General features: G+C 43.2%; 1 protein-coding gene across 1 annotated transcript; it reads left to right on the plus strand.

Moving 5' to 3' along the window:
* The first annotated feature begins 4,338 nt into the window (after window positions 1–4,338).
* On the plus strand, window positions 4,339–14,577 carry LOC121920478 (microtubule-associated proteins 1A/1B light chain 3C-like). Its single transcript, XM_042447620.1, has 4 exons — window positions 4,339–4,390; window positions 5,410–5,465; window positions 12,295–12,401; window positions 14,403–14,577. The coding sequence occupies exons 1-4, from the start codon at window positions 4,339–4,341 to the stop codon at window positions 14,575–14,577; spliced, it is 390 nt and encodes a 129-aa protein (XP_042303554.1).
* Window positions 14,578–14,844: the final 267 nt, after the last annotated feature.

Below are 14,844 nucleotides of genomic sequence, written 5' to 3' on the forward strand. Positions count from 1 at the left end.
TCATAACCGACTGTAGGGGCAGTGGAAATTCTGTACTAAATTTCAACTCTTATAAAAGAAAGGAACCATCCCCTGGTGAAAAGCAATAGTGTAGTCTGCCCTGGAAGCACTAAAATCCTTCTACTCTCTCATCCACCCAGCCTTTAGTGTGAGCACAGTCATGCTGGAATTTTGTAAGTTCATTGGCATCATTTGCCTTTGCTTCATTCTTTACATTCTTTGTTACATTACTCTAGGTTTTACACTTGACTTATCCACGGCTCATAGTATTTTGGTGTATGTATGGAAGTCCAACATTATTATTTAGAATTTCACTGAACAGATTATGGTGACTGGTTGAGGCAACTGGATGAGGCAACATCTGGCAAGGTTGCAGAATGGTAAAAGACATGTAGATTCATTGTCACACCACTTGGAGTATATGCCAAAGATGATTCAACAGGTATCAAGCAAGGAGCTGATGCAAGGGGCAATTGCAGGGACCTGTGCAAGGAGATCAGGCCATGATCAATATATATAAATATGGGCATAACACTATGGACAGTGTGCATTATTGTTTAGTAGTAGTTAGTTTATCGTCTTGGGTATTGTGCTGTATATACTTAGTAGTAAAGTTCTGTAAATAGATCTTGGAAACTTCTGAGTATTTATTTAGCACCGTCAGCAGTAGTAGGTACTGGCAGCACTGCAGAGCCTAACAGAGAAGGATCATGAGTGGTTAAGAGAGAGTGTGCAGCTCTAACATATCAAAATCCATAAACTGGGCTCCAAAACTGACCCTCGAATTATACATGAGGTTGAATCTCTCCCGGGAGGTCATTCCAGTCTAGGGGCAGCCAATGAAAAGGTTTTCTGGGTGACAGCTGCCAGTCAAGTCCTGGACACCTGAAGTAATGTCCACCAGAGGACCTGAGTGTACAGGGGGGACTGTATGGGAGCAGGTGATCCCATAGGAAACCTTGAACAAACCATGTAGAATGTTCAAAGTAATAACCAACACTTTGTTGAAACAAGGGGCCATGCTCCCTCCACCACTTCCTAACATTTTCAGCTTTTATCCAACATAACAAGAGAAGGGCCGATTTAAGGGGAGAAATGAATGTGGAGGAAAGTTTGTGCCATCCTTTAACCACACACAGTGCTCCCAAATCTGAAGTGAGCCCACTTGGGTTTATTTGAAATAAGGGGAGAACTCTTACATATTTAATACAACATGTGCTTTAGCCTGCAATTTTTATTCCTCTATCCCATGTGTGTGTGTGTGTGCATGATATAACAAGCTTGTGCTGTTGCTGTGGCAACCCTACTCATTCTCACTCACCTCATCTTTCCAACCTTCCACCCAATTTTCTTTTTCATTGATTTAGGGACATATGAAATGCAATAAAACATTGAACCCTTCTCCCCGTCCAGAGACCCTCTCTCCATCCCTTTGGCAATATAGACTTCAGCAATATGCCTTCCTTCTCTCTGTCGCTTAATTACACTCTGAAAGTCTCCAAGGCTGCTCAAAAATTAATATGAGGCAAGAACAATAGATGCCTCACTCCACTATCTTCTCAGCAATGGAAGGAAAAGGACTGGAGAGTTTACAATGGCCTGCCCAGCTGTGGTTTCCAAAAGGCTGGGGGTCATCAGTGAGCTAAAAGTGGGATGAGTGGGGTTTCATTCAGGCCCATTTCTTTCTCTCAGAAGTAAAGTACTGATGTCTGCCAGAATTCGAGAAGACGAATTGTAAGCCCTGATCGGGCATTCATTTGAACATGCATAGGGGGAATATTACAACACAAGTCCTGTCTCTTGCAATGTCCCCTAGATGTACATTAGGTCTTTATATGTTCAGCATGAAATTCTGAGGAGAACTTTGTATCTGTCTTTGGCTAAACCTTATATGGGCACTGCTCCTGGGAGCTTTGTAACTCTATTCAGCCAAATGCAGTGACAAAGTTCTCTTTGGACATTCCTGCCCAACTCTTTGGGCAAATGTATACAACAGGGGGTGGGCAACGGTGGCCTTCCAGCTGTTCTTGCACTACAATTCCCATTAGCCCTAGACAGCATAGCCAGTGATTTGTGATTGTGGGTGCTGAAGTCCAACAACATCTTGAAGGCTACAGTTGTCCACCATGGTGAACAGCCTGTGTTTCTGCCTAGCATTTACTCAGAGGTTTCATTACATTTTGAGTTCTTTTGGGATATGTGTGCCTAAGAGAAAGCTGGGGAGTATGAAGCCTTCAAAATATCATTGAACTGTGAGCTCCAGCAGCCCTAGACAACTCAATCAATTGTAAGAAATGCTGGGAATTACAGTCCAACAACATCAGCTGGGTCACATGACTTCCAACTCTGGTATAAAGGGTAATCCCTGTAGCCCAATCCTATGCATTCTTATTCAGCCATACATCTACCTTGATTCATTGATACTTACTTCATGTAACTGGACACAGGATCAATATATCAAATAAGGGATGAGACAACTTTGTTGCTCCAGATGTTCTGGACTTCAGCTGCCACAAGCCCCAACTGCTGTGAGCAATGGCAAGGGATTGTGGGAGTCCACATTCCTCTACTAAACTCACAGGTGTGGAACCTCTTTACGCTGGCTGTAGCACCATTGCAGACTGCTTCCCAAACACATTCAGCCATAAGTAGCAACTCAACAGTCCTTTAGCTGAGTTGAACAGGAATCAGTGAACCCTAGGTATTTCCTGGGGATTCATCATTTTCCAGATGAGAACAACTATGGTGCTCCAGCAATTGTTATACTCTGGCATCCCACACTCCATTGTCATTGGTTAACATTGTTTAGAGATGATATCAGTTGCAAGCCAAGAACATGTGGAGGACCACAGTTACATACAGTATTTAGATACTTGTGTGCTAAGTTAAAGATATAACCCTTCCCCTCTCACTATATCTTCTGGAGATCTAGGCAACAGGTGAGAACTGAAACTTATTATTATTATTATTATTAACCTTTATTTATGAAGCGCTGTAAATTTACACAGCGCTGTACATGCAATCTTTTTAGTTAGACGGTTCCCTGCCCTCAGGCTTACAATCTAAAAAAGACATGATACAGAAGGAGAAGGGAGTGGTGACGAGAAAGGGTAAGAGGTCCAGCAGTTCCTCTCAACCTCCGAGGCCTGGACCAAGGCAGATGGACTGGAGGGAGGGCAAGGCTTCATAGGATTCTTAAACCATGTAGGAATGTGATAAAGGAAAAGAAATGAAGAAACACCAACACTCCCCATCATCTCTGCCTATAGGAGTGCTTCTCAATGTTTGGCCCTGTAAGTGTTTTGGATTTCAACTCTCAAAAGTTCCAGATAGCTTGTACAATGATATCATTAATGGGAAGCATGTAGCCTTGTGAGTGTTATTGGACTGCACTTCCCAACATTATTCATCATTGGCTATGTTGACTAGGATTACTGGGACTTGCAGTCCAACAATATCTGGAAGGCCACATGAATACCATCCCTGGTCAACATCTAGAGGGCCAATGTTAAGGCCTAAGGGGAAATGAAACCTGTGTTTTGCCAAAAACAGTGACCATAAAACAACAGATCTCTCTGGTAGTTAGACAGCGAGCACAGATTTCATATCATTGTATTTCTCTATTTTATTTCTTTCTTGCATTCTTCCAATGAGCTCAAGATGGTGTGTATGGTTATCCTCTTCCTCAATTTTTTTTCTTAAACAGCTCTGTGAGATAGGTCAGGCTTGGATGGATGGAGATTGTTGTTGTTGTGTCCCTTCAAGTTGTTTCTGACTTATGGAAACCATAAGGCAAAGCTGTCATGGTTTATTTTCCCCAAGATTTGTTCAGAGGAGGTTTGCCATTGCCTTGTCTTGAGGCTAAGAGCATGTGACCTGCCCAAGATTACTCAATGAGTTTCACTATCTAGCTGGAAATCAAACCCTGGCCTTCAGAGTCATCTAACAGTCAATCCACTACACCATGAGGGCTACACAAGGGATAGAGGTTAACTGACTTCGTTTCACCCAATGAATTCCATGTACAAGCAGAAACTTAAACCTATATCTCTTACTTCCAGTGCAACACACTAACTGCTACAGCACACCTGCACATGCAGCAGAGGCATGCCCTGAAATTATTTGCTCTATTGCTAGCTTCATCTCAGTCCCATAGTACTTCACTTTCACAAGCAGGTACCTATCATCCTGGCTCAGGAAGGCTCCACCTCCACCTCATTCCTGACCAGGTGCTCTGTTGAGCTTGCTATTAAAGAGAGACAGGGAAGCAGGTTGGAGCCAGTTTCTTCTTGCCATCTATCTTCCATAGCAGGGGAGTTTTTCCTAATGCTTTCAACAATGGAGAGGAACCAAAGTGACAATCGGCCTTTCAAGCAAAGGAAAAGTTTAGGTAAAAAATAGGCTAATCCCTGAAGAGGAAGAGAAACTTGTATTTTTTCTACTCATATGCTGCTGGTTATCTCTTTTAAACTAGCTGTTATTGGAAGATCTCACAACCATCTTTTGTAACCTATAATCTTCCTCCATTGTTAGTTTTCTTTCTCTCTTGTCTTCAAGGTTTCTCTCCTCTTCATGTTTGCTCATTTTCCATTGCTTCCCAAATTCTCAGGATTCTCTCTCTTTCACCTTCTCCACCCCCACTATTGCTTTTACCCAACTAATGGTACATTTTGCAGGACAGGTGCTCAGCATGACAGCCCCAATAGTCACACCCCCACTGCGATTGTTAAAACCCAGCAGCTCTGTTACTCCATAGTGAAGGAAGGAAAGGCTATAGATAGATAAGGCAAGCAAGCAAGCTTTCATGTCTGCTAAGAATGGGTCTTTTGTAAAACTAGTGGGTCTTAATTACCTGTTCAAGCCACCCCACTTCAAAACCTTTTGCACAGCAACAGGGCTGATTCACAGTGTAGATGCTTCTAAGGGTATGGTGAAAGCCTGGAGGTGACAGATATTATTCTGGTTCTGCTTGCCCAAAAATCCTGGCCATTGACTCCTCTAAACCACTGATATTATCTTTATTCTACCAGCCTTCCTGTTGCTCTGAGAGGAGACTTCTAACCTTCCTTTCCCTTTAAATATGGGGGCAGTAATTCCTATCCACTAACTGTGCTGGAACAGCTTCTCCAATTGAGAAACTACCTGCCATGTGGCTGTTAAAGATACAGGAGCCTTGTGAGAGGGTGAGTGGCAATTCCAGTTATCACTTAAGATCCTATCTGATCTTGGAAACTAAAGCAGGGTCAGCTCTGGTTAGTACATGAATGGTAGACCACCAACCAGTACTGTATTCTATGGGCTATATTTCAGAGCAAGGAACTGGCAAAACTACCTTTGAATATTTCACATCTAAGAGACACTTCCCAAGTTATTTCTGCCTCCTGACATCTGTTTTTATCTTATTTCTAGCAACTCGAATGCGTGAAGCAACTGATATACGGACCAAGTATCCCAACAAGATCCCGGTAAAACTTCTTCCCTTACTTGCCAATTCTTTTCTTGGTAGAAAAGCTGGTCAGAATTTCCTGATCAACAGATGATGTTATTGTCAAATCTTCCAAGTCCACAACTCCCATCATCCTTCACCTATGGCTAATGCTGATTTGGATGAATGGAAATGGCAGTCCAGCCTCACCTGGAAGGCTGTGTGACTCCCTGCCCTGATGTAGGCCTTGGTCCTCAAACAATGGCTCCCCAAATGGTCTTGAGCTGCACTTCTCAGAATACCTGATCATTGGCAAAGCTGGCCAGGCATTCTGGGAGTTATAGCCCAACAGTACCATGGGACCTTAGCTGAGAACTGCTGTTAGAGAGGTAGGTAAACTGGTGCCTTCCAGGTGTTTTGAACTATAATGATCTTCATTTTCAGCCTCATATTCAATCATAGTAGGAACAGTAATCCAAAACCTCTGGAAGGTATCAACTTGTTCACCTGGGCCCATTCCGCATGGGAGTAACAGTACGGACTGGGTCCGTACTAGGGTTAGAAAGGGGCGTCCCTTCCGGACGCCCCTAACCCTAGTACGGATCGAGTCCGTACAAAATGGCAGCGCCCGTTCCACACGGGGGCCACCATGACTACGTCACCACCACGCCACCTCCAAACGAGGTGGTGCGGTTGTGAAGTCGTCGCGCCGCACGAGGGTGCCTAGAGCACCTTTTCTGCGACGCAAAAAGGAGTTCCGAAACGGAGCTCCTTCTGCAGTCTGCATCGCTGGCGCAGCCTTTAGATGGCTGCACCAGGGACACAACCTCCTCCTCCCCACCGCCATTGGGTGTCCTTGGGGCATGAAGCCCCAAGGACACCCCTTTCCAGGCCGCGGGGAAGCGGCCTTTTGCCACTTCCCCGCGGCCTGGAAAGCGGCAGATCGGGGCCTCGGAGGCTGCCGCTCTGGCAGCTGAGGCCCCGATCCGGCGGGGAAAGGGCCGGTTAGAGGCCACACCAAAGGGGCGGTCTGTAACACGCCCTAAACAAGTTTTTAGATAACATGACACCTTTTTTAAAAAAAGAATTCTTCCTGTTTTCAAATAGAATCAGAATGGTGTATGAGAGTCCTTTTCCCCTCTTTTATTTACCCAGCCATCCTGTGAGGTATGTTAGGAGATGGTGATGGGCACATCATATCTGGTGACCTTCATAACTGAGTAAGAGTTTGCACTCACATCTTCTGAAGTCTGTGGCTCATGGTGTTGTTATTGTTGGCCTCCAAGCCAGAAAACCTGTCATAGGGTTTTCATGGCAACTTTCTTCAGAGGGGGTCTGTCATCGCCATCCTCTGAGGCTGAGAGAGTGTGACTCACCCAAGGTCACCCAGTGAGTTTGTATGCTTGAGCAGGTAACTGAACCCTGATCCCCAGATTCATAGTCCAACATTCAATCCACTACATCACACTGGATCATACAATCCCCTAAATCAGAACTAGGGATCATGTGGCCCTCTGGTTGCTATTAGATGGCAACTCCCATCATCCCTCATCACCAGCTGTGCCAATTAGAGCATGAGAGTAGGAAGTCTGAATAAGAACTACAGGGCCACATGGTCCCAGGTGCTTGTCTAGGTATTTCAGCTTCCTAGTTTGGGAAGCTGCAAAGGAAGTTGAGGAATTATCTTGTCCTCCAGTTCTACCATGAAAGGGAAGATTTATTTTATTCATGTATTTATTGATTACTCTATACTTGTCTCTCTGCTGCTCAATAACAGGCACTTCCTGGTTTACAAAATAGCAATAAACGTTAAAAGACAAGAACAGTGAAGCCAAACAGAATCCTAGCTGCCTTACTATACTGTAACATTACTTGGTTAAGAAAATGTGACCTGGACATGCAGCTGCAAGCTGTTGCATCCAGCTTCTCTCTACTTTAGACTCTTCAAAAGAAGTCAAATTATTCCTCAAACCCTTTTGTGTGTTTCATTATGAAGCATTCAGAGCCAACCTCTAGGAATAACTGAAATGCTCCTTTGATTAATTGACTATTGAAAACTGTAGTCTTCAAAGGGTTTGAATAGCTTGTTAAACACACCTGATGTCCTAAGCTAGAGACCTAAGTCAGGATGGGAATCATGTCAGCCTCCAGATGTGATTGGACTACAATTCCCAGCATTTTTCAACATTGTGGTGAGGGCTGCTAAGAATTGCTATCCAACATCTGGAGAGCCACATGATTGCAATCCCTGTCTTAAATCAAATCCCATTGGAGCAAATAAACTCACATAAATTATGGTTTACCAGCTTCCCATAGTAGAGTAAAGGTCTGGTCTGATTGAGACTAGCAAACAGATTCAGGCTTTCTCTTTTTGCAATGAGCCTTCCTCCCTAAACTTTGGGTGCCCAGCTCATGTTTGGCTATTTTTGGGGGGGGGGGGTTTCTTATAGAACAGTTGGTAGATTGTATTAGGTAGAACAGTGTTGGCAGCCATGCAGCTGTTCTAGAATGTCACATTCACTGGGAATGTGAATGAAAAGACCTTTGACTACCATCCTACTATTTAAGGCCATAGGAGAGTAGTTCCCAACATGGTTTAGTGGTTTGAGCATTGTACTATGACTTTGGAGACTAAGGTTCAAATTCCTGCTCATCCATGGAAACCCACCGGGTGACCTTGGGCAAGTCACACTCTCTCAAGAAGAAAGGCAAAAGCAAATCCCCTTGGCAATGCCCCTTGCCAAGAAAAAACCATGGGTTACCAAAAGTTGGAAAGAACTTGAAGGCACACAACAATAGCAGTTCCCAAATGTTTTTCTTCCAGATGTTTTGGTCGTCAAGTCCCAAAATTCCTGGCTGTTGGCCATGCTGAGTGGGACTTCTGGGAGTACCAATCCAAAACACTTAGAGGACCAAAGTTTGGGAAGCACAGCCATAGTCTAAGGGCCCAAACAGACAGGCCAAAATAAAGCTGCTTTGGGTCACTTTGGAGGTATGCTATTTAAGTGATGCATGTGTCCTAAGAGGCCAGAAGCTGCGCCAGCGCCATGCTCTAGTCCTAAGGACTGGAGCACAGCTTTGGTGCAGCTTCTGGCCTCTTAAGATGCCTATGTCATTTAAACAGCATACCTCCAAAGTGACCTGAAACAGCTTTATTTTGGCCTGTCTGTTCAGGCCCTAAATCAAACATTGGGAACATTTGGCCTTCCAGAAGTTCTGGACTACATCTCCCACAATCTTCTCCCTCTGATCATTCTGGGCAATGCGTGTGAGATGATGGGCCAAAGGTTTTTCTCCCTGGTCTACATCAAGGATAGGCAATATGGTGCCCACCAAATGTTTTGGCCCCTGATTTCTCTTAGCCCCAGCTAGTACAGCCATCAGTATGGAATTATGAAGGGGGTGGGGTGCAGTTGAAATATCAGATTGCTTATTGCTTGCCCTGTGTAGGTTTTGTTGGGCTCAGATATTTAGAAACGAGGATTGGATTTAATACAGCACAGAATTTGACCAAATTGTGCTATATACATGTAAGCATTTACAAGCATTTTAGATTCTGCTGAGTTCATCACTTCTTAATTGTATGTGCAACTTTGCACAATCATAGAACTTTGAGACCACTTTAACTGCCATGGTTTCATCCTATTAAATCCAGAGGTATTTAGAATTCTGGACCATAGAGTTCTTACACATCCCCAAATCATGAACACCACGATTTTGTAAGATGCAGCCCTGGCAGTTAAAGAAGGATCAAAGTGCTATAATGCTGTACTGTGAAAGGGCCCAAAATGACTAAGTTGCATTACCTATAGGGATCTTACATGTGTACTTCAGTGTCTCACAAGATGCAATAAAGAAAGTTCTTGCATATCAGGACTAGGGGACATTTGGTTCTCCAGATGTCATTGGACTTCAGCTCTCAAGAGCCTCACTCTGCATGGCGGTGGAAGTTATAGTCCAGAAACATATGGCAGGCCAGTAGTTCTCCACGCTGTGTGTGAGAGAGGGAGGGGGAGGAACAGACCAAAGGAGGGACAGATTCACACTTCTGTAGAAAGTACAGCTGGTCATGTAGAAGTGAGAGAAGAAGCTGGCACCATCTGACAGTCTGTCATCAGAAACAATTACTTGCAGGCCCAGAATGTCTTGTCTTATTTGGCACCTGGTCCCCCTAATTTGTGGAGTTTAACTTTAATTCTTCTAAATGTCATAGCATCTGTCCAGCTTGGCCAAGACAAGGCTGGGAGTTGTAGCCCCCATGGCTCCATGGCATCTGCTGAAGGCTTCAAGTAGATCAGAGCTTCTGTTTTGTTTAAAATTGCTTTTCACGCTCTCATAATCTGGATGGGGGCTAAACAAGGGCTATTTTTGTTCTCAGTTTAACATTATTTTGCAATGTCCTTTAATTTGTGACTTGGTCTTTTGCTCTGTGAATTATCAAAGGAGCTTTGGCTATTACAAGGGTGGGAAAGCTTGAGCTTCCTAGTTATTTTGGATTTCAGCCCCAGAAGCCCCCACCAAGATTTCAGCCCCAGAATCTAAAGGAAAGTGATTGTCAGACTTGTAGTCCAAAACATCTAGAGAGCACTCTGTTCCTTGGCTCTTGAGTAATGCAAAAATATATCAGACAAATAAGTGACTGGGTAGGGTTCAAATACAGTGAAGTGGCTAGGACTCAGGCACCAGAATATACTTCTATCCAATTCCTTCTGTGACAGAGGGCTGTGCAAAAGAGGAAATTTCAGCAGAAGTAACTTGTCATGCAGGTTAATACCTGCTGAAATTTCTTTTTCCACACAGCTCTTCAAAAGGCCAGGAGACCTTCCCTCCTCTGTATCTGGCCATTTTGCTGCAAGTGGCCTTGAGAATTTACCTGCTTCCCCATTCTGCAATATGGAGGTCATAATGCTACAGACTGGATGGGTAAGACTGCTGCAAATGTAATGACAGGGTATGCCTGTAGAATGTAGAAAGAATTTTATAAATTGGAGTAATGACTGTGTGGCCCTTTAGCTCTGTCTGCTATTTCCATCTGCCCCAGCCAACATGACTAGTGGTTAGGGATTGTGGGAGTTGCAGTCTATCCATACCTGGTTGATCACAAGGTCCCCATTCCTGATAAAAGTACTAAGCTATCTTAGTGTTGCTTGAATTAGTGGAAGTGATCTTTCAAATCCCAGGTAGAGATCTTTCCAAATCCTACAGTCTGGCTTGTATGCATGGTTCAGGTATATATTGTAAGCAACATTGAGCCCCATTTGGGAAGAAGGATAGGATATAAATCAAATAAACATTAAATAATTATAGGTGAACAGGTTCAAAATATGTGATGTACCACTGAACGTGATGTACCACTGAGCATCTCTACTCCAACTGTTCCAGACATCTCAGTATATGCCCTTCGATGTCTATTTTGTCCTACTTTAAGAGTGAGGAAAAGGCGGTCACATGTGCCACCAGGGGATTTTTTGAAATTCCCCTCCCAAATTTGCTGTACCTTCTTAAGAGTTCTTTTGCCCCCCACCAAGGGGACCATTTTTGGGGAAAGAATGCCCTCAAATGATAAATCACAGCTCTTCAAGGAATAGTAGTTGTATGTGCCAGTACAACTAAGAAGTACAAGTACAAACACCACAACATTTCTGGTTTCATTTTTCTTTTTCATTTTCATACGATGGGCTCCCTTTACTCCCTGCCCTACTTGGTTGAAATGGAGTTTCTACTCCCACTTGGTCCTCCTTATTTTTGTTTAGTATAGCCCATTTTTCACCCAATGAGTTCAAGGCAGCACGCATGGTACTCCCTCTCCCCACTTCCTACTCATGACATCTCTGTGAGGCACATCAGACTGTGATGTCACGAAAGATACACTTCTGAAATTCCCTGTTCTAGAACATCATTGAAAATAGAGGAGCCTTGCTTTCTTTTTCATGTGGCCACTACAAGTCAGGTTGAGAGAGAAAACCTAGAGGGGTGTTCATACTATGGAATTATAGTGCTGAAATTCCACTTTGTCATAGTTCCATCCTATGGACTCTTGGGACTGGCAGCGGAGAGAGGGACCAATAGAATCCTCAGCTAGGGAACTCCTCTCCCAGGATTCTGTAAGATGGCAGAATCATGGTGCTATAATTCTGTATTATACTATGAAAAAGTCCCTAGTAAGATGACTAGGGATTATTTGGATATCCCAAGTACCTCAGTCCAATACTCTAACCACTGGGTTGCACTCACAACAAACTGTAGGTAAACAAGGAAACTGGGCCCCATTTTTCCTAAATCCTGAAGTCACAAAACATCTGTGCTCTAATTTATTTATTTTTTAAATGCTCTGAAGAGAAATGGGCTTCTCCCCTTGGGTTAAGACTCCCATGACTCTATCATATATCTGTCTCCTGGATTTACCAGTGGTGTCTTCTGTGTCATTGAGGCAATAAATCCACTGCAGGTTTTAGCTGGAATGTTAAAAGAGCTACCCAAGGTGCTGAAAATTATCTCCAAAGCAGATTCAGTACTTCAAATAGTCACTTTTCAATAAAACCAGGAGCAGATTCACTGGTCAACTCACATAGAGGACACCAGTTATTATTAAGTATTATTTATCCTTCTATTCATATGAAAAACTCAGAGCAACATGAGCATGGTTCCCAGTCATCCAAGCAAATCTGTTTGCTCAATAACACAGGTTTGGGGAACTTGTGCCCCTCCAGAAGTCGTTGAAATTGAGTTCTCATTACCCTGGTCAATGGTCAGGGGTAATGGGAGTTTGCAGTCTATGCATATATACAGAATGCCATCCTGCTCCCCTCTTTAGACATGAGACTCTCCATCCAGTGCCTTCAAACTGTTCTCTGCTGCCTTGCTTACAGGTGGTGGTGGAGCGTTACCGAAAAGAGAAGGCTCTTCCTAAGATGGACAGGATCAAGTTCTTGGTTTCTCAAGATATATCCATATCTCAGTTTATCTTTACTCTCAGGTAGGAAGAATTTTTCATATACTACAAGACCTGGGGTGGTGGGCAGTGCAAGTTCAGGTCTTCAACAGCCCATTTTGTGCAGCATCTCCAAATATACAGGCAGTTGTGTTGAAAATGTATTTTTGGGATTTTTTGCTTTTTTTTTTTTTTTTTTGTCTGTTTTGTTTTGTTCTGGTTTTGCAAAGCAGATAGGGTTTGGCCATTCATGACCAAGCCACCACAAAATACTATGGATGTCAACAGAAGTATTCAATAGCAAGCACATTCTTCCATGGAAAATCCTTTTCCCCATCTAACTACTGTGGAGGTTGCAACTAAGGTCAAAGAAAGCAGAGGATCCCCGGGGGTGGAGGTGGAAAATAATATCATAGTCCCTGCTCATCAAATGTCCCAGCTCCAACCCTGTGAGCTCCCGACTCCACTACAAGACTGGTAGAGAGTAGGCAGAAAACAGTTTTTCGATAATCTGATAAGATTTACCTTTCCCTTCTAGTTCAGTTAGCAATAAAGTAGGTACAATGCTAATATATTTTTTGTTGCTGTGTGTTTGATGCTGGTTTCTGAAAGTGGTCCCTTAACTGTATTTCTAGGGAAGGAGGATTGGCTTGTCATGATACAGGCCACCTGGACTGGCTTTGAGCAAAATCCAACTTGATTCTTCCTTGTTACTGTCTGAACAGATCATTAGAAATTGTCCTAGTGCTTTGCAATTTTTATTTTATTTTTACTCTATGAGGGTTAAAACTTACATCTTTATTAAAAGGTTTGATATCGTCATAGGTCTGTTAAAGGCCTGGATCCTATTTTTAGTCCTTGGTAATTGAATGGATTATCAAGTCAATATGTAGATACATCCCATTGATTGAATGGAATATAGCTATATATTGACTTGATGCACCAGTCAACAATTGATTTAATGGATCTACTCTACTTGAGGCTCATGGTATTCAGAACATAGAATATGATTCTACAAGCTAGATATCTTCAGGCAAAAATGTTTCTAAAACATAATATGAAATGCCTCTCTTTCCCTGTCCCCTGCTTTTCCTATCACATCCACTTACCAAACGGAGAGAACTCAGCTACATGAAGAAGGAACTCTGGTCTCATTCACACCTACATATATGTCCTTTGATTACTTGCATCTGAATGTGTGAACATATTCCACTTCGGAACATCATATTTTGAGGGAAATCTAGCTAGCTAGCTGCATCTGGTGTTTGCATATACAAGTCACCCTTCGCTGTTCCAGTATTGAGGCTCTTGTATATGCAACAAGGTGTGTAGGGTTGTGTGTGTGTGTGTGTGTGTGTGTGTGTGTGTGTTGTAATATTGCCTAGTTGCAATATGGTGGCGCAGTGGTTAAATGCCTGTACTGCAGCCATTTACTCAAGACCACAAGGTTGCGAGTTCAAGACCGGCAAAAGGGCCCAAGCTTGACTCAGGCTTGCATCCTTCCGAGGTCGCTAAAATGAGTACCTAGACTGTTGGGGCTAATTAGCTTACTTGCAAATTAGCTTACTTGCTGTTCACTGCTATGATCTCTGGAATAGTGGTATATAAATAAAATAAATTATTATTATTATTATTATTATTATTATTATTATTATTATTATTATATGCCCTGCCATAAACAAATATACTGATGTAACAATAACTAGGAACTGAAAATGCATGCATAGCATAATCTTGACTCAATATTTTATCAAGCAAACCTCTTTCTGCCATAGTCAAGCTTGCAGATGAGCAAGTACGAGTCTTGCAGGGCTAAATTTGTCAGATACCATAGAATGAAAGAACAAGGTGCCTCTGAGCACATGCTGAGCCTACATGTTTGTTTTCAGTACCAGAACTGAACTGAACTCGCAGTCCTTTCACATACAAATTCACCCCTGGTTAACCAGGCTCTCTTTGCTTTGACAGCCTAGCTGAGGTGGGAAATGAACTTGTAATTTCTTTCCCCTTGATCTGAGCTTAATACTGCTTCCTTCCCTTCTCCAGAAACCGTATGTCTCTTTCAGCCACTCAGGCCTTCTACCTGCTGGTGAACAACAAGAGCCTGCCCTGTCTGAGCTTGACTGTGGCAGAGGTCTACCAAGACAGCAAGGATGAAGATGGCTTCCTCTATGTGACCTATGCTTCACAGGAGATGTTTGGCAACTGCACCCATTGCTAGGGCTGGTAATGCTATTCAGTTTGGTTCAGAAGAAAGGCCTACACAGCCCAACAGTCTACCTCCCCTCCCTCTTGTGGAGCAGACATTATCATAATGAGGATTTTGACAACCTGTCTTTGTGCAAGAGTGGCATGGCAGATGAGTCACAGCATTTGCAGCTTTGTCACCAGAAGCAGCTTAACTACCTGGCATTTGTAACTGCTTGAAAAGACTCTCAGATCAGGCACTGCTTTAGAGGTCAATGACTTTCCTACCAACTCCACAGGG

The sequence above is a fragment of the Sceloporus undulatus genome, chromosome 2 (assembly GCF_019175285.1).
Source record: "Sceloporus undulatus isolate JIND9_A2432 ecotype Alabama chromosome 2, SceUnd_v1.1, whole genome shotgun sequence".
NCBI classification, from domain to species: Eukaryota; Metazoa; Chordata; class Lepidosauria; order Squamata; family Phrynosomatidae; genus Sceloporus; species Sceloporus undulatus.